At 35.6% G+C, this 26073-nt stretch overlaps 1 protein-coding gene across 2 annotated transcripts in view; it reads right to left on the reverse strand.

Moving 5' to 3' along the window:
• The window catches only part of LOC123566168 (F-box/WD repeat-containing protein 2-like), a 24440-nt gene extending 2655 nt beyond the window's left edge, over positions 1 to 21785 (reverse strand). The window contains exons 1-6 of one of the 2 annotated variants that reach the window (XM_045360064.2): positions 21732 to 21785; positions 13734 to 13823; positions 9484 to 9620; positions 8850 to 8986; positions 4217 to 4455; positions 1228 to 2014 (exon numbers count right to left, since the gene is read on the reverse strand). In XM_045360064.2, coding sequence (XP_045215999.2) covers positions 1228 to 2014; positions 4217 to 4455; positions 8850 to 8986; positions 9484 to 9620; positions 13734 to 13818 — 1385 coding nt within the window. In that variant the 5' untranslated portion in view covers positions 13819 to 13823; positions 21732 to 21785. Of the gene's footprint in view, positions 1 to 1227; positions 2015 to 4216; positions 4456 to 8849; positions 8987 to 9483; positions 9621 to 13733; positions 13824 to 21679 lie in introns of both variants that reach the window. The other variant, XM_045360065.2, reaches the window with a different exon arrangement.
• Between the last annotated feature and the right edge of the window lie 4288 nt (positions 21786 to 26073).

Here is a 26073-nt window from a genome sequence, read left to right on the forward strand (position 1 = left end):
AGGCAACATATTGATGTCCATGAAAAACAAGGCTATAACTCCTTTTATGACCTATATATTTTCAGAACCTGCATTAAAAGGCATCAAATTGTTTTTGTTACAGTTTAATGAACACAAAAAAAAGATATTTCAGTAATAATATAAGGCCATATCAGTTACAATTTACTTACAAGCTGTTTTCTGGACATTTTTAGAAATATCTACAGAAGAAAAAGGTTGTAATGGTATACACTAGTGATCATTTATGAGCCTTTCTTTATTTTTTTTGTTGGGTTTAGAGACAAACTAATGCAATTTAAAGTCATATGGTGACATTTCCAGCTTTTGATGGTGGAAAAATCCCAAAGGTGCTCCTACAGCCATTGCTCTAACATTAGAGGGCACATGGGCAGAATTGATAACCTTTTGTAAAATCCAGCTGAATGGCTTCCTCACATGAATGAGGGGCAAGTAATTCAAATTCAGTGACCTTAACCCTTTCCCTGCTACAGTCCCATTGATTGTTAAAAGGGGTGCTTACCAAATAGATACTGACTGAATGACGAACAGTGCAGATTTTGGTCAGAGTGCACAGATGTGCAGGCTGATCAAGATCTACACTGGTCGCAAAGGCAGAACCAATCGTGTTACACATGTTAAAGTGTAAGAACTTACTCTGAAAATGAATGAGTTGTAGAGCACAGTAATGCAGTGCTAGCAAAACATAAGGCAGTCAGCTCAAGCCTTTGGCAAGACATTTAAATGAACATTTGCCAAACAGTTCAACAGGTTAAGTGTATTGTGGAGGTTGTATGATCAAGTCGGAGACAAGATGTATGTTCTGCCTCATGCTTTACTGAACACATGGAAGGTCATTTGTCCTCTAAATAACGGGAAGTTATCAGTTACTTTTAGTGAATGGGATATTATTTTGGTAAGGAATCCAGGAACATTGTTTACGTTAACTGACAGTCATATAAATATGAAGTACCATTAAAAAGTAGCAGTAAAAACCAAATGAAAATTGCTCTAATTAGTCTCGACAGTGAAAAGAAGCTTGTTTTGTAATGACAAATAAATTGGATTAATATGAAACACAGCCTATTGTGAACATTTGACTGTTGTTTTATCAAAATCCTTCTATCACTTATGGAAATCAGATCACGCATTTTGATCTTACACAATGTAAACCAATTATCCATTATATGTCTCAATTCTTCAAGCGTCATTGTAATATTTGTAACTTACCTATATGGTGGTACAGGGATAGAGCACATTATTCTACATGAATGAGTATCAACAATAACTGCTCGACTGTAACCCTCGTCTACCATAAATACAGCAAATTTCTGTCCAATCCCTAACACAGTCTGTTTAGAAGGCAAGTCTGTCGGCAAGCTCACAGAAGACATGTGTCGCGGAACACATTTATCGTCTATAGTTTCTGTTTTATATGTAGATATAGACTGGCATCTGTCTTTTTTATTCCATATGCAAACACTAATACCACAGTTCTGCCTGTCTGTAGGAACGTTCATACACCAGTCTGCAGTATGAGTTACACTCACATCTACATTCTCGTTATTAGATACTGTCCAAAAACAGCAGCCCTGCCTGTCGACAGACACCAGCTGAAGCGTACGGCCTTGTAACATATCAATATCATGATCATGTTGCCGTGGAGAGCAGGAGAGAATCTTTACATGTGTTATCCAGTCATTGTGCCAGTCTGATAAAGAATTCAACAAAACACCCGAATCTAACTGCCAGATTTTTACAGTCTTATCTGCTGAACCAGTAACTAACAAATTTACGTCCCTGCGTGCATCTAGACTAAACACTGCAGAAATATGCCCGACATACCGCCACATAAGCTGACCAGTGTCGATATCCCAGCATACAGCTGTGTTATCATAAGATGCTGTGTATACAAATATGTCGTCAAACTGAAGTGCCGAAACACTATGTGTGTGGATGACCTTCACACAATCCCCTGAGTAGATGTCCCAAAATCTCACAGTGTGATCATCAGAGCCTAGAACAAATAAAGTCTGTTACAACTGTTTTGAAATACAAATACCAGATGCACATGTCAAATATAGCTTTACTGGACAAATAGGCTGCCAGCATATGTACCCTAAACTGTGTTGAAACAAGAGGGCCATGAATACTCTTTACCACTCACCTGACCTAATTCTTTCCCTACTTAACCTTGTGTACAATCTGACCTAGATTTCATTACAAAAAACAAGCTGACCATGCCATATGTAAATCAGGTTGAGTATTAACAAAGTTTCTCAAAGATCTGACCTAGTAGTGACCTAGTTTTTGACTAGTGGGACAAGTTTTAAAATATTCTAGATCTTATAACAAGAGCTGTCCGTAAGACAGCGCGCTCGACTTTTCTCAGTGCTTGACTCTGAATTAGAGCTTTGCCAGTAAAAAAAATTCCAAGTTAAAAGGGACATAATTCTGTCAAAATTCAACCAGATTTATGGGAATTGTGTCTCCTGGTGTAGACTTTGATAGAAAATAACTATTTTGAGTTTCAAGTCAAAAACTTTAATAGTAACAGAGATATTTGACTTTATCAATTTTTTTTTAAAAAAAATTCTAAGTTAAAAAGGGGCATAATTCTGTAAAAATTCAAATCAGAGTTATGGGGATTGTTTCTCCTGGTGTAAACTTTGTTGGTAAATAAGTATTTTAAGTTTCAAGTCAAAAGCTTTGATAGTAACAGAGATATTTGACTTTATCAAAAATTTTAACAAAAAATTCTAAGTTAAAAAGGGGCATAATTCTGTCAAAATTCAATCAGAGTTAAGGGGATTGTTTCTTCTGGTGTAGATTTTGATGGTAAATAAGTATTTTAAGTTTCAAGTCAATAGCTTTGACAGTAACAGAGATATTTGACTTTATCAAAAACTTTAACCAAAAATTCTAAGTTAAAAAGGAGCATAATTCTGTCAAAATTCAAACCAGAGTTATGGGGATTGTTTCTCCTGGTGTAGACTTTGATAGTAATTACCTTTTAAGTTTCAAGTCAATAGCTTTGATAGTAACAGAGATATTTGACATTATCAAAAACTTTAACCAACACAGACGCCGACGCCGGGGCGAGTGCAATAGCTCTACATTTTCTTCGAAAAGTCAAGCTAAAAACAAACATTCTGAAAAAAAAATCATGAAGATCAGGTAGACACTTGGATACTTAAAAGTTTTCTAAGATTTAACCTACTGGCCTTGATTTCGACCTAAGATGACCCAGCTACAATTTTATCTTAGATTTAATACTGATCAACATTTTAACCATGTCTAATAAAGATAGGTAGAAAATGTGGCCTCTTAAGTGCTAACAAGGGTTTTCTATGATTTAACAAAGTGACCTAGATTTTGAGTTCAGATAAACTAATTTCAAAAGTAGAATATATTGCCTCTAGAGTTTTAACAATGTTTTTTCCATGAGCTCACCCAGTGACCTTGATTTTATAAACATTCTGACAAAGCTTTACAAAGACGAAGCAGAAAATGTGGCAACTTACATTATTAACAGGTTTCCCTGATTTGACATGTAGTGACTTAGTTTTTCACCTCAGTTTAGATCTCATTGACAAAATATTATGGAGATCAGGTAGAAAATGTGGTCTTAAAGAGTGTTAAAACAGTTCTTTAATTAACTGACATACATTTTGATCCATTGAAGATGACCCAGTTTCAAACTTGCCTAAGATTTTATTATGGGAAATATTCTGAACAGTTTAATTAAGTCTGGGCCAGTGTGACCTCTACAGTGTTTACAGTAAAACTGTTGATGCCTCATGAAGATGGTTGACAGACACAGGTTGATTGCAATAGCTCTTTGTGCTCAGGTGAGCTAAAATGGCTAACTGAACAAATATAGACCTTTCTAAAGAATTGACCTAAAGTTAAAATAGAAATTTCTTTTTTATAATATTTTGAACAGTTTTATCCAAAAAAAAAAAAACAACAAACAAACAAACTTCCAGCACTAGCTAATTTAAAGTATTACAGGCCCCTAATTTTTGGAAAATTGATCCACTTCGTTGTTATGAGTTTCAGATGATATACAAGAAGTCATGTAAAGGACCATTATCTGATTCTTTAATACATAATTATGCATATACAAAAGCACTACCACAGGATACATGTATAAGAATTAAACAGTAGCATGGATAGTGCTACGGAATAAAATACTAAACCATGGAATGAAGCATACCTGTCGCAACCATATCCCTGCCATAAGTAATTGCCATGACTCGACCTCTATGACCTTCCAAGGTCATCACCTCAAAAGCTGACCTATTTTTCATCTGTTGTACAAGATATGTAGAGTGTATGAAGAGACTTTTGTACTTGTGTATTGGTACATATGGTTCAGCGAAGATTCGAGCTCCAACCCGTTTAGCCATGTGGATCCATACTTCTCTAAAACTGTTGATCAGATGATTCCAGTACCTAAATCATACAAAATACAAGTGATGCATAACCCCTTTAGCCAGCACAGTATGCCTATATGACATCAACACAACAAAACCTTCGTTTACAAAAACAGTGCACAAAATATGTAAACTTATAAGTGTAGGGGAAATAACTCTACTAGGAAATAGTAAATTTGAACCAAAATAAAACCAGATTATAAAACCCAGTACTGTGAAGTCATTAATGTTCGTGGGGGACTAATTTTCGTGGATTTCGTGGTTGAGTCAATCCACGAAATTTAATCTGAACGAACAAGTAAAATTCCCATTCATTTTATGTCCAAAATTTGAAATCCACGAATTCATATCCCCATGAAATTGCTGTTTTGACCAAAACCACGAAATTTCATGCCCAAGAAATTAAATGATTTTACAGTATTCAAATTCTCATTTCACACTTACATGAAACAAGAGGGCCATGAAGGCCCTGTATCGCTCACCTGACCTACTGACCTAAAGACCATCAAGATCAACATTCTGACAAGTTTCATTAAGATATGGTCATAAATGTAGCCGCTAAAGTGTTAACTAGCTTTTCCTTTGATTTGACCCGGTGACCTAGTTTTTGACCCCACACGACCCGGGCTCCAGATAATTTTTTTGGCCAATGAGTATTTACTCATCATATTTTTTGTGAAAGAGTAAAATTGTAAAATCTGAAATTGACTAGGAATAATTTTACTCCTGAAAATTTATAATGAATGTGAAAAAAAAAACCAACAACCAGAAATGAGTTTTATAACATATTTATTGGGTATATAACACCTATGAATTTGTCTGCAGTTCAGTTTCAATTCAATATTCTTTTTTTCTCCCTTGGCTTGCTTTGGCTTCATTCACCAAAAAATATGAAAGTTCAATATTCAATATAGATCTACCTTTAGTTATAATTTGGATCATTTTTGTTGGTTTAAAGAATTCATATTGTTTGTTCACTTTTCCATTCTTAGAAAAAAGACATTTTTTGTTGTTTACTCCACAGTGGAAGTTGATATTTTAAATCAACGCCGCTTTAAAATACACTACCGTACCGTCAATATTAATTCCCAACTATTTGATTTACGCAATCATTGAGTGTATAATAAAGTTTAACCTAGGTCTATCGAGTACCAATTCAATGCATGTGTACGTTCAATGTGGGAGAATGCCTACCATGCTCTGTTACATAAAGCATCCAGACGAATCAGATTTTGTTTACGCTAGTAAAAAGTAATTGCGTGCGTTTCTGTAATTTCATATACGTTTTTATACGCTTAAAAATTATAAGACATGCGTTTATGCATTATTTCAAAGCGTAATTTACGCTAATACGCATCTTATCTGGAGTCCTGCATGACCCAGATTCAAACTTGACCTAAAGATCATCAAGATGGACATTCTGACCAAGTTTCATTAAGATACGGTCATAAATGTAACCTCTAGAGTGTTAACAAGCTTTTCCTTTGATCTGACCTGGTGACGTAGTTTTTGACCGCAGATGACCCAATATCGAAATCCTATAAGATTTAATTGAGAGTAACATTCTGACCAAGTTTCATTAAGATTGGGCCAAAATTGTGACCTCTAGAGTGTTAACAAGCTTTTCGTTTGATTTGACCTGGTGACCTAGTTTTTGATCCCAGATGACCCAATATCGAACTTGTCCAAGATTTTATTAAGGGTAACATTCTGACCAAGTTTCATTGAGATTGGGCCAAAATTGTGACCTCTAGAGTATTAACAAGCTCTCCTTTGATTTGACCTGGTGACCTAGTTTTTGACCCCAGATGACCCAATATCGAACTCTTCCAGGATTTTATTAAGGGTAACATTCTGACCAAGTTTCATTGAGATTGGGCCAAAATTGTGACCTCTTAGAGTGTTAACAGTCAAATTGTTGACGACAGACGGACGACGACGGACACAGGGCTATCACAAAAGCTCACCATGAGCACTTTGTGCTCAGGTGAGCTAAAAATGTTCCAATATTTCTTCAACAAAGATATATTATAAACTGCAGAAAACCTAGATCTGGCAATGAAAATGATGAATATCCCCCAGACACTGCTCTGATGCACTTCGCCTTGCTGAAGTAAACAATTGATGCTAGTTTTATGAAAATCCTTCCAGCAACTTAAAAGATATTGAAGAAACACAAAAAAAAGCTATTTGACCTTTGACTTCCAAGCATGACCTTCTCCTTGCATCTAGTGACCTGAGTCATGTGGTCTGCACATTTATCTTGGTGAGGTTAACAACTGATCGTTGTTTTATGAAAATATTTCAAGTGGTTTAGAATATATGGAGCGGACACGAAATAAAGATTACTGAACTTTGACATCAATGGACTGACCTTGACTTCCAAGTAAGAACTTGACCTTGAAACTAGGTAAGTACTCAGCATGTCAACTTGATAAGGTAAAAACTGATGTTAGTTTTATGAAGATCCTTCAAGCCATTTAGAAGACACAGAGTGGACATGAAATAAAGCTATTTGACCTTTGACCTCCAAGTATGGCCTTGACCTTGAAACCTAGAGTCTACCTGTATCTCGTTGTATCATGAAGGTTAACATTTATGTGCGAATATTTAACAAGTGCGGAGGACAGCAACACTCGACTTTTCAACAGCCTTGTCAACTGAATGAATATAAAAGTCAAAAAAGAGGCATAATTCTAAAAAAAAAGAAGAGGAAATAAAGTTATGGAACCTGTACAATGTACGGTAAGTCAGTTTATCACAGTGAATAAGTGTTTGAAGTTTCAATCCATTCCCTCAAGTGGTTACTGAGATACCAGCTCACATACAAAAACTTAACCAAATTGGGACACAGATGCGGACACCGACGCATGGGTGAGTCCAATAGCATTAACTCTACCATTCTTTGAATAGTTGAGTTTAAAATCCATTGAAAGGTTTTGAAGAAAAGCATTCTGAAAGCCTGTTCACAGATGGTCTTTATTGCAGATTTTAATCTTTATCTTGCTAAGTTATATTAATGTATCTGTAGCACACCAAGCATAACAAGGCAGTCTGAAAGACAGCTATATCCCCCGCCACTGTTATGGATAGTGAAAGGGTTGATGGTATTGGATGGAAGCACTGACGTTATTAAGTATATTTTATCGTCCATGTATGATGACATCAATGAATTTGAAAATCCTTCAAGGGGTTTAGGAGATACAGAGTGGACACAAAATGGAAGGCTCAAACCTTTGACCTCGAGTTGTGACCTTGACCTTTAGCCAACATGGCTGACTTATGAGTTCTGCACATCATCTTGATGAGGTGATCATTTGATCCAGGTTTCATGAAAATCCTTCAAGGGGTTTTAGGAGATACAGAGCGGACACAAAATGGAAGGCTCAAACCTTTGACCTTGAGTTGTGACCTTGACTTTGAGCTGACATGGCTGACACATGAGTTCTGCACATCGTCTTGATGCGGTGATCATTTGACCAAAGTTTCATGAAAATCCTTCGAGGGGTTTAGGAGATACAGAGTGGATGGAAGGAAGGACGGAAGGAAGGATGGAGACCATTCCTATAACCCCCCACCATTTGTGGCAGGGGATTAAAAAATAACAAGAAGTGGAACACTGTTATAGTAGCTGAGGAGTTGATTGTTATGCCCAGAGGCCATGGGATCTAAACCCCAAGTACCAATGTCTACACCTCCTTCTTATGCAAAATGTAGGCAAATACTGGTTTTTCAAGGAAAGCAATTTGAGACCGATTAACAAGAGCTGTTCGTAAGACAGCCAATGCTCAACTATTCAAATTGTTGTCCCAGAAACAGGAATATTACCCTAAATGTTAAAATATCTATCGAGTTTCATCCCAGTATCTGCATTAGTTTTGGAGATAGTAACTTGCAAAACTTTAACCAGGATTTTCTAAGTCCAAAAGGGGGCGGAGTTATGGTACTTGACCCAGTGAGGTTGGTATTTGACCTAGAAAAGAAAAAGTAGGTTTCAGAGCTATATGCCTTTAAGTAATAGCTATATGTACTTGCATGCAAAACTTTAACCAGGATTTTCTAAGTCCAAAAGGGGGCATAATTTGGCCAAAAATGCATGTCAGAGTTATGGGACTTGATGCTATCAACTAGATTTATAACCCCAAAGACACATGTGAAGTTTCAATTCAATATTTGCATTTGAAAAAGAAAAAATAAGTTTCAAAGCTATATACCTTTAAATGATAGCCATATGTACTTGCATGCCAAACTTTAACCAAGGTGTGACGCCGATGCCGACACTGACGCCAGGGTGAGTATAATTAGTCAAGCTAAAAATAGACTATACTCTTCATTCACCATTGAGCATTTACAAACAAACAAGGTTATGCTACAACATTCTGCATTAAATGCAATGAATGATTTTAAACTTACTTGGAAACAAGACAACAATTGAGCAGGCTTTTCTCATCTAGCATCATCAAAATTCTCACACTCACTTCAGTTGGTAACATACGTAGAAAATCACGGTATACCAAGTTTGGCAGTATACCAGTCAAATAGATCAACTCCTGAAAATTTCATTTATAAAAATAAAATTCACAGAAAAGTCTATGTAAGTATAATTATGATACATGAATAAAGATTATAAAACTAAAATTCCCATACAGCCAAACCAATATACTAAAACTATACTTGGGAAAGCAAAAAGTGACTTTATTCACAGGTGGCTTTATTAACAGGTGGTCCCTATTTGCAGGTGGTCTTAATTCGTAAGTGGTGTACTAAACTGCAAAATTACAGATTTAGACACTGACTGTTTCCCTCACAATTGAATGGATTACAGTCATATTCACTTACCTAGCTTTAACTTGACTTCATCAATTTTAAGGTTTACTGCAGTTTAAAACAAAATAGCATACCTATTTTAGTATTTACATAAATCTAGCTTATCATTAATCACAATAAAAATATAATCCTTCTTTCTAGAATGGTACCTGGTAACCAGCATGTATTTTATTTAAACAATTGTAACATTCACAAAGATAAATAAACAAGGAAACCAAACCTTTGATCCACAAAGACTTATAAGTGTATCTAGTGTGTGTATCCTCTGTGAATCCGTTAGTCCAAGAAACCTGACACTGACAGAATGCAACCAGATCAAATACTGTTTCTCCGTGTCATTGTAGGCTGCAACAGGTGCTGTAATTTGAAATGAGAACTGATATTTACTTTTTACATGGTGGTGTTTTTTAACTTTAAGGGACATAATTCTAGATGTACCTCATTTCTAAAGCCTCCAAAATATTAAAATACTTAAAGTAGAACTAGAAAATGCTTTTGTAAAAAAGGGCATGTCTCCCCCAATGCAAAGTCCTATAGGCAAGAAGTCAATAGGGGTCAGGAGCGAAAGTCAAAGAGACACTGATGGTTGGCTGCAATAGGGATCATCTACTTGGCATGTCCAGTCATCCCGCTAAATTTCAACACTCTGGGCCAAGTGGTTCTCAAGTCACTGTTCAGGCTCCTGTGACCTTGACCTTTGATCAAATGACCTCAAAATAAATAGGGGTCATCTACTCTGCATGTCCAATCATCCTATTAAGTTTCAACATTGTAGGTCAAGTGGTTCTCAAGTTATTTCCAAAAAATGATTTTACATGAACATGCCACTGTGACCTTGACCTTTAATAGACTGACCCCAAAATCAATAGGGGTCATCTATTCTGCATGTTCAATCATCCTATTAAGTTTCAACATTCTGGGTCAAGTGGTTCTCAAGTTATTGATCGGAACTGGTTATCAATGTTCACCCCTGTGACCCTGACCTTTTATGGAGTGACCCCAAAAACAATAGGGGTCATTTACTCTGCATGAACAATCATCCTATGAAGTTTCATCATTCTGGGTCAAGTGGTTCTCAAGTTACTAACCGGAAATGGTTTTCAATGTTCGGGCCCCTGTGACCTTGACCTTTCACAGAGTGACGCCAAAATTGTTAGGGGTCATCTACTCTGCATGACCAATCATCCTATTAAGTTTCAACATTCTGGGTCAAGTGGTTCTCAAGTTATTGACCGGAAATGGTTTTCAATGTTCAGGCCCCTGTGACCTTGACCTTTAATGAAGTGACCCCAAAATTGATAGGGGTCATCTACTTTGCATGTACAATCATCCTATGAAGTTTCAACATTCTGGGTCAAGTGGTTCTCTAGTTATTGATCGGAAATGGTTTTCCATGTTTAGGCCCCTGTGACCTTGACCTTTGATGGAGTGACCCCAAAATCAATAGGGGTCAATTACTCTTTATGACCAATCATCCTATGAAGTTTCAACATTCTGGGTCAAGTGGTTCTCTAGTTATTGATTGGAAATGGTTTTCAATGTTCAGGCCCCTGTGACCTTGACCTTTGACAGAGTGACCCCAAAATCAATAGGGGTCATCTACTCTTCATGATCAATCATCCTATGAATTTTCAACATTCTGGGTCAAGTGGTTCTCTAGTTATTGATCAGAAATGGTTTTCAATGTTCAGGCCCCTGTGACCTTGACCTTTGACAGAGTGACCCCAAAATCAATAGGGGTCATCTACTCTTCATGACCAATCATCCTATGAAGTTTCAACATTCTGGGTCAAGTGGTTCTCTAGTTATTGATCGGAAATGGTTGTCAATGTTCAGGCCCCTGTGACCTTGACCTTTGACGGAGTGACCCCAAAAACAATAGGGGTCGTCTACTTCAGCAGCCCTATAATCCTATGAAGTTTGAAGGTTCTAGGTCAAATGGTTCTCCAGTTATTGCTCGGAAATGAAGTTTGACGTACGGACGGACGGATGGACGGAAGGACGGACGGACAGGGCAAAAACAATATGTCTCCTGGGGGTGACATAATTACTTCAGCTGATAGTTTAGAATCATATATAAAGAACAGCCTAATTCTTGGAAATAAACACCACCTACTCCTAGTGACCTAGAACTCTCTTAATCACTCAATTTTTACTTTCAGCTTTTATTTGCAGTTATCAAATGGAAGTTCATGTACCTTCTAAATTTCTACAATTGGCACAAGTCAGAAAACACTTCTCTTCAAATAAAAGGGTCTTAACCGGGACTGGGTGTCATGCTCGAGTGATCAAGTTACTGATGCTCAACCAAGCCTCATATACAGTGTAGAAAATGTAAGGAAAATGACTGTGACCAAACTAATTGCTAAAGTAAGCAAGGGCGCTGGAACCGTTGATGCTGGAGTGAGCAGTGTTATACTGTATTTACTCAGGAGTAATATTAAACAGCATCATATTTCAATGTGATGTATACAAAGAAAAGGATTGGAAGCCTAGTAAATAACGTGCCAGACACTCACTGCTGAGACGGAATATTCAAGCCCATTTGGGTTCATAAGCATTATGGCTGTCACTGAAAGCATGTGACTATACATATTAACTAAAATTACATTGGTTTATCTGTTAGACTCTAGATATTTAATTAATTAAGCTAGTGCAGAAGTTATGGCAGAAAAGAATAGATACAGTAACTTTCTAAAGTTAATATGCACACTGTTATATGGAAACAAACAAGGATCCAAATCAACATGTATATCCATGCAGTCTGATCTGAATATATATATTACTGCTGACTTATTCGTTGTGTTCAAGTGTTTAATGCTCAGATTATTATTATGCATTTGAATAAAACCTGCAAACCAGTCTACTGATTATACACGTAGTCTGGCTACCGACTAGATAATCTTTTTTTTTAGAAATAAATAATTCTGTTATTATATTCTGAATTCATCAGTCTTGACTCTGATTATCTAGTCTGTGTTCAGATGGTGACACCATGTGTTTTGTTCACAGGAGATAACTCCTGAGGCTATTCAAATTTTGGATAATTATGTCCCTTTTCTTCTCAAAATATAGAGCCAAGACTGATGAAGTCAGAATATTATAACAGAATTATTTTTTCATTTTTTCTAAAAATAAAGAAGATTACATGTATCTAGTTGGTAGCCAAACTAAACCTGTTTTGAGAAGAAAAGGGACATAATTATACAAAATTTGAATAACCTCAGGAGTTATCTCCTGTGAACAAAACACAGGGTCTGAACACAGACTTAGTATACACATTGTGTGAAAATGTCATTAACTGATGCCTACTGCATATAAAACACCATCAATAAATGCATATTTACAGCAGGCCGAAACTGAAAGTTGAAGAAATGAAAACCATCCCATTTGCATTTCAGTTTTTACACTAGCTAAATTTTGCAATCTTTGGCAAAAGTCACTTACATTTTTCAACATGTGCTCACATTCTGCAACTATGTATGCTTAAATCAGGACCCTGAATCAAGTTATAAATAAGGCAGTGGCTAGAGAACCGGAATCGGTTCCCTAGACTGCGAACTTATTCGTCCGGAACCGGTTCTCTAAGCAAAATACTGTGCATAGGCTAGGAAACCGGAATTTTATTTCTATGCATAATACTGCCGAAATCCACTTTGTTTCTTTTGATAAGTATCATGTGCATATTCTTATCTTAATTAGTTAATTAATTTTACCATTTCAGCAAGCTATGCCCTTTTATTTATTTGTGTTTACTGTGGCTCCAGAAGTGTACTCCCCGCATACTGTCTGCCATATTGGAATGATAAAGTAAACTAGTACGAATGAATGCGAAATCGTCGACACTGGCGCCAAAATAAACTTGAAATTTAAACTTAAAAGGTATAAGACAGTAAAAGAAACGATTAAAACAATATAAGTAATTTCAGTATTGATTACATATCTTTGAACGTGAAATGCCGAGGTGTTACAAACCAGTATTTAAAGTGATCAAAGAATATGTATGCTTAAATTAGTTAATTCATCTATAAACATGTAATGACGCAAATACAAACCAATATTATTTTACATTTAAATAATTTAAACATAATACAAGTTTAAAGCAAATAACATTTAAAAACTGCAAAGTAGTTTTCACACATTCATTCGTACTAGTTTATATCATTTGAATACGGAAGACACGGTATATATGCGGCAAGTACACTCTGGAAGACAGTAAACGCAGATAAATGCAAGGGCATGGTAAAATTAATTAAGATAATAATATGTATGACATTTACCAAGAAACAAAGTGGCTTTCGGCAGTATTATGCATAGAAATAAAATTCCGGTTCCCTAGCCTATGCACGGTATTTTGCTTAGAGAACGGTTCCGGACAAATAAGTTCGCAGTCTAGGGAACCGATTCCGGTTCTCTAGCCACTGCCTATAAATAAATTAGACTAAAAATTATAACAATGGAATTACAAACCTTCCATTCCTGGTAAATGTTTTGGTGGCCCAGGATCTGACGGTGTCCTACAATGTGACATCCTCATCTTGTCTCCATGTGACATCAGAACTGGTTAAATATTTCAAAATTTAGTGTCAATTTATGAATGTAAGACAAAAGGATTTGTAGGTTGGTTGATGACTTCAGTTAGATCTATCTATCTTTTGCTGAATGTCAATACTTCTTCTGAGTGTTACAGACACTGGCCCACTTAGGCAGTGTAAAAAAAAATTCTACAAGGGTTCACCACTTCAGTCACATTAAACTAAGACCTATTTATTCTAAATTAGGTCAGATACCAAGAAACTTCAGGATAATTTAAACAACAAAAGATTATACATATCAAGACAAAAATATACCAAACAAGAACATGTCAACATTGTATGACACATACCCTCTGAAAATGCTTGACAGAATAATAAAGTCAGATTTGATAAGTCCCAACAAAAGGTGCATATCCACTTTTTGTTGACCCCATGGTGTATACCAAGTCTCATTTCAACAGGGTGAAAACTGGCGGGTAGGTTCAGTACCTGGACATTTCAGCATATTTTGGGGAAAAATTCATGAGAAAATTGGAAATTAACGTATAAGAGGTCCAAATTTGGCACAAGACCTTATAACGATGTTACAGACCAAGTTTGATGAAGATCCATCAAGTGGTTCATGAGTGGTTCGTATTCAATTGATTATGCCTGGAACCCAAACTTGTGAGATTAATTATAAATAAAATATTTACAAAATAACGTAACAAAGGCAACTTCATGGCAACTAATCATAACTTTTACCAGCAATTACCCTATACACTAGTAATACAGTACATAACAGAACATGTACATTGATTACAGAACTATACTTGAATGCAAAATAATACTATATATGAAGGAAGTGGCCAGGAGTCCGGTAACTGGACCTCTAGACCCGGCAGATTATTTTGACAACGAAAAGCTGTAAAAACATCCTTAACTTTCTTTAAATATTTTGATTGATACTATAGCAATCAGTGTCCACTCAACATGCTCAACTTGTTGATTGACAGGTGACACTCGAATAACATGCCTGTTCGTTATTAACATTATAAGGTACTTTTAACAGAACAATAAGCAATAAGATTTAAAAGTATATTTCAAGAATATTGGTTATTATTAAACTTTAGTGAATAAAGAGCGGTCTGAAAGAGAGAGAGAAAAAAACGATGATTTTAACAACTCAGAATTTATGTAAGTATCATTATTTCTTCATTCATGGCGGTAAAATAATTCCTCTGTTACCTGAAATATGTCATAAAGGAATATTATAGCATAAAAAGATATTTTGAAATAATCTGAACTAAAAAATTGAAACTTGAAAGAAATTTACCTACCTAAGTTGAAAGCTGACAAAATTATGGCGATTGTGGTTCATCCACAAGTGCGCAAATTTCCCGTGCACTCAACAAATTTTCAACTTCGTATAAAAACGTTTTGCGTGTTTTAATTTGCTTTTGTAAATTAATTATTCATTTAAGATATGATTTAATTCTGTCATAAACCGTAAAAATACGATTGATTAAAGAAATACGGGTGTATATTAGACAATTTTAGGACATGGAAATTCATTCACGAATGCGCAAATTATCAATGCGCACGCCGATTTTCAATCATGTACAAGACGTAATGCGCAAAAGTATTTTAATATCCTTTTGAAAATTAATTATTTATGATAAATATGTTTGAATTCAGTCATAAACCACTTCAAAAATACAATTTGTTGAAGAAATACGGGTGTATTTCGGTTATGGTAATTTCCCGAGCGGTCGCCAAATTTCAATCACGTATAAATCGTTTCGTGTTGAGTATTTTATTTTCCTTTTATAAACTTATTATTTATATTAAACATGAATGATTTCTAAAAAAAAACAGAAAAAAAACAAACTACAAAATACCATTTGTTAATAAAATACGGGTGTATTTTGGTTATGGAAATTTCCGGCGCGGTCGCCGAACTTCAGTCTCGTATAAAGTCATTTTGGGTGAACGTATTTTATTCTCCTTTGGTATGTTAATTATTTATGATAAATATGATTGAATTATATCTAAAACACTTCAAAAATACCTTTAAATAAAAAAATACAGGTGTATTCCGGTTATGCAAAGTGTATTCCGGTGTATTCCGGTTTTTAGGTGGATTCCGGTTTAATGTGTGACCCTTCATATGTAGTATTATTTTGCATTCAAGTAAAGTTCCATACCACTGAAAAATAAAAATGATATTTTCACTGTTTGTAACAGTGAAAACATCAATTTTACTTCACTGATAAATTTCAAATTTCAGTATTTCACTGAAGCACATAAAATATAACTCAATATTTCCACAAACACTTGGGGGTCAGCACCCCACCCCCCCTGCCAAACCGCCCCTTGCCAACCTTCAGCCAATATATTTTCGTCTTTTAAAACAAGCTGAGCACATGTCTCGATCATACAACAACTTTTTTTACCATTTCAACATGTTTAAAAAACTCCCATATTCTATCAATGCTCAGAAAAAGTAAAGACAACTTACTCAGAGCATTTTCAACACAAATAGCTTGTCCAAGGAATACGAGAATAGATCCCAGCTTGATGTTGCGCAGTCAAATTTACTACACAGAGCCGGGATACAGACGATATTGTTAGTGGTTATAATAAAAATACTCGCTGTAAAAGTCAACTGCCGCGATGGTCGAGAGAGTACAGGCACTGGTTCTGTAAAATTTGTTTTTTGTCAGGGCCGCGGGCTCGATCCGTGCTATGGACAATATTTTTTTTTCTTTTTTAAATGATTTTTTTTATCTTGAGATTATACTGTTAAAAAGAATATGAAAATATTACATTAAAAAAAATAAAAAAAAAGTCGCCCATAACGCGGAGCGAACCCGCGGCCCTGACAAAAAAAAAAGTTTACAGAACAACCGCCTGTAAACAGAAGTTTAACTGATGTATATTATAAAATAAATATAGCATCAAGAGTAAATTAAGTAAATAGAATAAGGTGCTTTCTCAACATATTTTACTGTCACTGATCACTGAGTTTTATTTTATCTGTTTTACAGTCACTTTTTCTTATTCTGATTTTTCATCAGTTCATTGCCTTTTTTCACTTTGTCACTGTAGCTTTGTTTCACATCGGTATTACTTTCTGGCCATGGAAGATTCAACCAGTGCATGTAATCTTTGTATTTTATTTGTTTAACAAATGATGTGTCCTCGTAATTTTTATCATTCGAACCATTGGTTGTCTCCGCTTTGAAACGTGCAAACAATTTTCCCTCAAAGGACCAACTGTTAATGACTTGATCAGGAGCCTTGCGTCGAACCAAAGCAAGTACTGTGTTGTTAAGGGGAGTCAAGTCTTCGTTCATAAAATCCCACACTTTATTTTCCTGAGAGTGGCAGTGTGTTTCATATCATCCATTTTTACCTGTCTCTGAACAAACCGTACGATGATAGATCTGTTTTTACTGGCGTCAAAGCTTCCAATTCTGTGGGCGATGTCAATGTCCTCTTCAGATATATTTAGGTTTAACCTCAGTTTAAACATATCAAGCACATGTTTAGTAGTTTGGACTGAGGTTTGTTTGTCAGAGTCGTGAGCGATGCCTGTAATGCAGATGTTGTTCCGTCTGCCGTATTGTTCCAGGTCATTCAAGCGTTCTTTAATGTGATCGTTTTCGTGACAGTAACCTGACTGAAGTTTTTCATTTTGTTGTTTTAGTGTTTCATTTATTTTCTTTTGATTTTCTACCTCTTTCTGTAAGCGGTCAATGTTAATGCCCTTTTCGTGGGTTTTGGCCTCCAAGATTTCAATTCTGTGGACAACAGATCCTAATACTTTATCTTTCATTTCCTCAGTGGTATCATGTATGATGTTTTTTATAAAACTTCTGTCATTTTTTGTTAGAACAGAACTTAATTTATTATTTATTTCTTCTAAGTTTGCCATTATTTTACTGTCTATTATTTGCGATGGCTCTTTGGAGAGTGAACATGTATTTTGTGTTTCTGTACCTTCATTGTTTTCCGGTATGTTCTGATCTTTTGGCATTTTTGCTTTTTTCTTTGTTGTTTCTTTGATTTAGATTTACTTTCAGGGTCTTGGAAGACAATACTGTCTTCCAATTCACTTCCCGTTATAGAAGAATGTTTTCGTTTATTTTCTGAGTTCATCCCTTTAAATTTGATTCTATTCAACAAATTGCAAGTCAGTTAAATGTACTGTGCGCTAATCGCTAATCAGGTATTTTTCCTATTGTCCAGTTATCCGCCCGCAACTAGTTTTGTCCATTAATCAGTTCAATAATCAGTCATGCGATGGAAGTTTTGCGTAATCTCTGTATACCAATTACTTTTCAGCAAATACAACCCCACCCATATGTTAGTTTTCTATTTATTCAACTGACAATCGAACTCATTCTATTGTCCATTCGTTATAAGTTACCGATATATTAATATGTTCGAGTTGTGGTTCCACCTCTATATCTCTTCTTCAAATCATCTAAAGGTCCATAAACTTTAGATTTTTCTACCTACTAGATTTTTCCATGTTTACGTTTTATAACCGGAACCGGAACCCCCAAATAAAAAAAACTGTTGCACATGAAATGCTGAGGTGTTACAAACCAGTATTTTTAAAGTGATCTAAGAATCCGCATGAAGCTTTGATGGCAATTAAATTATTTTGTACATCCTTAAACATGTAATGACGCAAATACAAATCAATACTATTTTACATTTAAATGAGGCATAAAAAAAAAATATGTTTGTTTCCTGTAACATGCTGAAAAAAATGGGGGTTGGTAGGTAGGGAATTTTTTTTTTTCTTAATTTTTTTTTAGTAGGTGTCAGAACATTTCAGTGTTTAGTAACCTTATTATCGCCAATTAACTGCCTAATCAGGCCTCAACCTTAACTTTCTTCAGCAGTTGCCAGCAGGTTCACCAACTGCTAAAATCTAGTAGACCTGCTCAGACTTTAGTGGACCTCCAATTCTATCTCATAAATTGTGATGCTGTAGACGTCATAACTTCATATGACTCAAAGAAACAGGACTTATTTCTAAATAATTAAAAATGGAAGACTGTAGCAATCTGTTATCCCGAAAAATAATTATTTTGAAAAGTGTCCCAAAATATGGACACAATCAGCACCAGTGTTGAAAGTGAAAAAAAAAAAACCATCAACAATTATCGGTAATCATTCTGATGATAAACTAAGTAATTGGCCTCGTTTTCATCATCAATTAACACCCCCTCAAAGAGCTAAAAGAAGTGTGTCGGTTATTGTGGCATCTGCAGTGGAGATCAAAGCGGTATAGTTTCCACGAGATTGTCATTGCATTACGTCATGTTTTCGCGCCATGTGACACATCACTGTCTGATCGTACTTTCTCGATTCCTTTAATTGTTGAGAAGAAATCAGTAAAAAAGTTTTTTCTTTAATTTTTTAAAAAGCGAATGTGCAATATCCCTAATAAACTGACATGTAAATGTGTCAGATCGTGAACAATACTGACCTATTTTCCCTCAAGAAATTTACATTATTGTTTGAGAAGAATATCTAACAAAGTGTTGTGTCAAAAAATATATGTACGAAGACTCATTTAAAACTTATTAAAAATCGCAACGACATCATACTGCCTCTTTTTAAAACCATATTTCTATTTACGTTCATGAGGTCACGTAACCTATTCTGCCATGCTAACAGAAATCTGTTTGCCAAAAAAATCGTTTTACTCCATGTATTTAAATTGCTGCCGCTTTTTCATTATTTAAGATTTTTTAATTGTGTTTTTTGTACTTTCTGGTCAAAAGTCTGAATTTTATTACCATAGTATGTACCGTTTATTTACTTTAAAAAGGAAATAAATAATCAAGATCGCGCTGTTTGAAATTTTACAAAACATTATATGAAAATCTGATTGTTTTAAAAGAATTTTGCCTACATTCCTGTCGATATCTCATTAAAATTGTTATAGAATTCAAACTGTATTAGTTCTCAAGCGGTGTTGAATATCTGAAGCGAATATATTAAAAAATGAATGCACTACGCGCGTTTTTTGTGTCAAAAGTAACTGCGATGTAAATTAAGTATTACGATAGGGCGCACATGCTTGTGGAATGGAAAATTACCAGCATGACGTTTTGATATTTTTACGATTCGCGGGTAAATTCCAGTCAATCCAGGTAATTTTGCCTGATGTAATTACTCAATTTGGTAAAGTTACCACGTAAAAACCACTCACCGGATTGGTGGAGTAGTCCATTCGTGCTATCCTGACTTTAACTCGCCAATGCTTATAACTGTAGAATGCCGTACTAAGGCAAAATCAACTTTCGTTTTGTGAATTCACCGATATGGGTACGATCCCCCACCCCCCATCACCCCTATTTTTCCACTTTTAAGGGTTTTATTTTATTTGCAGACCGTGACTGAAAATTGGTTGACCGTCGGTCTACCCAACTTTTGATAGTGGACCTGCCGATTTTGGTTGCGTCGGTCCAACGGTCCACCGCTAAGGTCGAGACCTGTATAAATTAAATTACTAATCAAATAAAATTGTTGAAAATTTGCTCCCGCCTTTCAATAACAGATGTTGTTCATACAAGTTTTTTTTTCTACACTGATTCCTTTCGTTCAGTAAACATTGTGTAACAGGCAAAGTTCATAGTTTTGCAGACAGACATAGCTTCGGGCCGTTTTTGCCAATTAGAGATTTTCGGGGCCACAATTAATCTTTTGTCGCAAATGGCTCAAGTGCAACTGACAGCATGACCCCTGAACAAGTGGTACAAACATGATAATAGACTGCTCTTCTACGAATTGTTTATCAATTTACGTTTACACCTTGATCAATAAACACCTTTCATAATGAAGTACTAAATACAAACCACGAGATAACCACGTGTCAGTCGGCGCGTGGCGTGATTGACATCTGTCAGTAGCTAATTAGTATATGACGCTCCGCCTACTGCCATACTTCCGCTTGTGGCGGCGAACAGTATTGAAATTCACCGAGATTTTGATTGACTAGGGGCAGAACTTTTGAACTCGATATGCACCAAGAAAACTTTTCGATTTTCGCGGGTGAAAACCTGGAACCTCGAGTCTACCGACAAACAGGCTTTTCGCCATGTTGTTTCATGTCGACAGAACCAGGAACGTTCGTGACTATGCGCGACGAGGTCGGGTGCAACTAAATTATCCCTATAATCAATAAAGATATGATCAGAATCTCGAATTTCAGCCCATAAAAAAATTGCGGTCGGCGGTAAAAACTTACGGTCGGTCGGGTTACAGGAAACAAACATATTTTTTTTTTAGGCCTGATTTAAACATAGTACATGTTTAAAGCAAATAACATTCAAAAACGGCAAAGTAGTTTTCATGCATTCATTCGTACTAGTTTATATCATTCCAATATGGCGGACACGGTATGCGGCGGGTACACTTTCGGAGGCAGTAAACACAGACAAATTTATGCAAGGGCATGGTAAAATTAATTAAGATAATAATATTCATGTTACTAACCAAGAAACAAAGTAGATTTTGGCTACAGAACCGGATCTGGACGAATAAGTTCGCTGTCTAGGGAACCGATTCCGGTCCTCTAGCCACTGCCTTTTTTAAACATGTTGAAATGGTAATAGAAGTTGTTGTATGATCGAGACATGTGCTCAGTTTGTTTTAAAAGACGAAAATATATTGGCTGAAGGTTGGCAGGGCAGTTTGGGAGGGGGCTGGGGTGCTGACCCCTAAGTGTCTGTGAATATTTCCTAATATTTCAAATTATTTGGACTATTCCGAATAGGAGTTTATCCGAACATATAATTTCTCTTGCAGTTATACCCGACAGGCAAAATGTTTCGTGTATGAATGGCATGATTTAAGAACTAGCTTTTGCTTAACCTTGCAGTATACTTTAAAGCTGATTTCCTAAAATTACAGACACAAAAATCACCTTTCGTAGTTGTTGATGTTTCTACTGAATAACTGTTAATTCAGGCACGAATGTGGATCGATATTGCTGTCATCCTCAGTATTTTTTTTTTTAATCCTGTGCCTAATTCAGTTACTGTCACACTCCTCTTTCGAGTGTAATGAAATGAGTACGTGACAGGATTAATGAAGTGAAATATTGAAACAATACTGGTAAAGTTCTTAGTAGATAGTATGAGTGCGAAAATAAATACACACACACGCTCATTCGCATGCACGAACATCTAAACAAACAGATACAGACAAACCTAACTCAAATGGACAAAATAAACAAAGAAAGAAACAAAGCTAGATATGGCATGGCAAACACCACTGGGTAAAATAAGATAAGATAAGATAGATTTTATTTTGAGTCGGCAAGACAAGTAAGAATACAACATAAGCACTCTATATAGGTGCTTTTGAACCGACTATATAAACTACGTATATATGGGGGATTAAACCAGTTCGCAACTATCCTCACTCTTAACCACCAAACCATGTTCTAAAGTCACAAGACAGTGTAACAAATGTTATGTAAGCCACCATGTCAAGTGTAAAATAAGGTGAAAGCGAGACAAAATTGAAAATGCTAAAAGACGTTTTGCTGACCTGTTATATAGTACAGCTCAAAGACAGACTATTAAGGCCCAAGCTAGGCATGACAGACTGTGTTTTAGAGAAATGCAAAAAGATAAAGTTAAAGTTTTGCCCTCGCTCAATGATTTTATGAGATTCTCAGTAATCTCAATAAGTTGAGTTTCCCAAGAATGTCTATCCCAGAGTCCGTAGTGCAAATCATGATTTAAGATGAGGTGATAAAAGAGGTGTGGTGAGACAATATACTCAAGAAGCATGCATAGAATACAAGTCAGGGAAAGGTACTATAATATGCTAGGTAACTGGTGTCAGCCTTATTAAACAGTGAGGCTACATTGCCTTTTTCCAACCTGATGAAAAGAACGATTAGACAGGGACTTTTGGAAGATAAGGCAGACGGCATCATCAATTTCTTTGTCTAGTTTTCAATACGGAGAACGCAGACCTACGGATCACGGGATCGTGATTTGATCCCTAGACGAGGCGTATGTGGCAACTTAGTAAAAGGCATTATCTGAAATCATTTGTCCTCCATTCTATATATGAAGAAGAAGCCAGTTGCTTGTTGAATACAGGTAAGCACTGGTACAGAATCAAAGAAGGGTGGTCAGGTTAAATGCCAGCCATTACATAAGAATACTGTTCACAAAAAAAATGCGCTAAACCAGAACAAACAAACAAACTCAAAATAACCGCATTAGAAAAGCTTAAGGATACCATTTTTTGTTTATGTTAATGTCATGGAATTTTGACCACAAGTTCTCAAATCCTACTCAACAGAAATTAATGTACAGTCTTGGAAGGCGACATCATTTCGATGAGATACATGTAACTTCTAACGTTCAACAATGCTCGGTTCTTGGTCTTTTGTATTTTTCTATTTAGATATACCATCTTCCATCCGCGCGTACATCCTGTATCAAATTACGAGTTTGACTATTAGCCGATGATACGGTAGTATACCTAACTATAAACTCTTCTGACGACAACTACAAGGTGACCGTAATAAATTAGAAATATGGGAACATGAACAGGATATGTATTTTAATGTCAGGTACTTCGAATCACAAGAATCTGTATCAAATTACAAGTTTGACTTTTAGCCGATGATACGGTAGTATACCTAACTATAAATTCTTCTGACGACAACTACAGGATGACCGTAATAAATTAGAAATATGGGAACATGAACAGGATATGTATTTTAATGTCAGGAACTTCAAATCACAAGAAGTAAAAATGTCAATTTCTTGTGCAAAATATCATAGCGTTGACATAGTTACAGCTTTCAACTGGAACACATCAGAATATCAAATAAATCTTTTGGCTTCTTGAAAGCAACATCATAACACGTATCTACCAAAAAGGAAATTATTGGCAATGAAATTTCAACTAAACAAAATTATCTGAAAAGGGCACATGTGCCATATATGTGAATAGCGGTTTGCTAAAAACTATTTATAAAAAGAAAATGAACTATACAAAATATTTAAAAAATAAAAACTCAAAATCACGGGAAGCATATAAAAAAAGTAGAAGCTATGTATACAAACTAAACAAAGTTATATAGATATTTCCAAGAACGCTGTATTGGTGGATGTAAAAATATTGACTTCTAAAATCTGTAAGAAGATCCTTTGGAAGCATAGAATGCAACCAAGCAAAATAATAGCACACTCGGTTGGACTGAGTCTGTTCATGAGAGATAATGGGAAGTGCAACACCTCTCACGCCCCCTAGCTGCGACTTAAGCGGGACTCTATTACCCATAAACATTGAGTGAACTCCTTGTTCTCAAAGAACCAGAAAATATAACAAAACTGAATCCAAGTACGGGGAGACGTTTTACAACCGCCATACAGCACTTAAAGATTGCTGTTGTGATAGTTAATAAAATCTGTAAGAAGATCCTTTTGAAGCATAAAATGCAACCAAGCAAAATAATAGCACATGCGCTCGGTTGGATTGAGTCTGTTCATGAGAGGTAGTGGAAAGTGCAACACCCTCACGCCCCCTAGCACCGACTTAAGCGGAACTCTATTACCCATGAACATTGAGTGAACTCCATGTTCCCAAAGAACCAGAAACTAGATCCTTTGACCAAATCTTATAGACCTGTAAGCATTCTGCCTGCACCTTTAAAATTTTTGAAAAAGATTCGGCTGAACAGTTAGCACATTATTTTGAAACATCTTTGATAAATTCTTATGTGCTTTTAGAAAAGAAAATGACTGTCAAACCATTCTGTTAAAACTTCTGGAAAATTGGAAAGAAGCGCTTTCAAGATAGTAATCACTGTGTTGCCGCAATCTTAATGGACGCTTCAAAAGCGTTTGCCTGTTTACCTCATGAAATTCTGCTCTGTAAACTTTTTGTATACGGTTTATCTAATCAATCTATAAAATTAATGTCATCGTACTTATCAGATAGAAAACAGAAAGTTAAAGTATCAAACGTGGTTAGCAGATGGGCTGAAATTAACAAAGGTGTTCCGCAAGTTTCCATCTTTGGCCCTCTACTTTTTAATGCTTTTATAAAAGGTATCTTTTATTTCAATAAGAATGGAAGTCTCTTCAATTATGCTGATGATAACATACTGACATTTCATACTCATGACTATCAAAAACTAGTTACCGTACTTCAAAAAGAAAGTCAAACTATAATTGTGTAGTGTAATGGCTAGGTTCTTTGTATTCTGTATTTTAATTTGGATATTTCTTTCAGAGATTTAAGATTTTAAAAATCATACAAAAACTTTACATTTCATGAATTATAAAAGTCAGACAAGATTGTCAAATCTTCAGTAGCTTAAGGGTTGTTGAACTTGTTCACATCAGTAAATTCTTTTCTATGCATCCTTAAGTGGACAGAAAGTTAGATAATGTGTATGCCGTGTTTTCCTGTATTGTCCAATACAAGCTCAATGTACACTGTGATCAGAGAGGGGACAGCCCAGCTGACGGGCTAGGGACGTGGTCCCGCTTTCGGGAGTTGAAACTCAATTATCATTGTTAAAAGCTAGGTTGAAATACCTTTATAATTAAGAATGTTGTTAATAGAGCAGTAAATAGAACTGTTTTAAAAGGCTAATTAAACATTGATTATATCATTGAAATTCGACTGAACATTTAAAAGTTACTGTGCATTGCTCTTCGTAGAAAATAAAACTGTTAGGACTGTCATAATGGTGTTGTGTTTTGAAGAAAGCTTCAGGTACACCGACCAAGCCACTATACTACGTTATGAATGGGCCCACATAAATTGTATGCAGGCTAATCCTGATAAATTGCGAGTAATATCTGTAGGTAAGAAGACTCATGATAAAGATCTGACTTTTCAAATAGGTGACATTTCAATTCAATGTGATGATGTAGTGAAACTACTTGGTGTGGAAACCGATTTCAACTTGACCATCCCATCGATCAGCATAAAACAACTATTTGTAAAAAAGCACCACAACTAATTAATATTCTTAAACGAATTGGTAAACATCTCAGTAAATTAAATATACTTACAATTTTCCATAGCTTCATCTTATCAAATTTTAATTTCTGTCCTTTATCATGGCATTTCTGTAGGGTTACAAATTATTAAAAAATGGAAAAAAAATACAAGAAAAAGCCTTAAGATTTGTATAGGATGATTATATTAGTACTTATGACCAGTTACTAATTTAAGCAAAATTACCATCACTGCATGTGAAGACAAAGAACAATGGCTATAGA

This window comes from Mercenaria mercenaria, chromosome 8, assembly GCF_021730395.1.
Source record: "Mercenaria mercenaria strain notata chromosome 8, MADL_Memer_1, whole genome shotgun sequence".
In the NCBI taxonomy this organism is placed as follows: domain Eukaryota; kingdom Metazoa; phylum Mollusca; class Bivalvia; order Venerida; family Veneridae; genus Mercenaria; species Mercenaria mercenaria.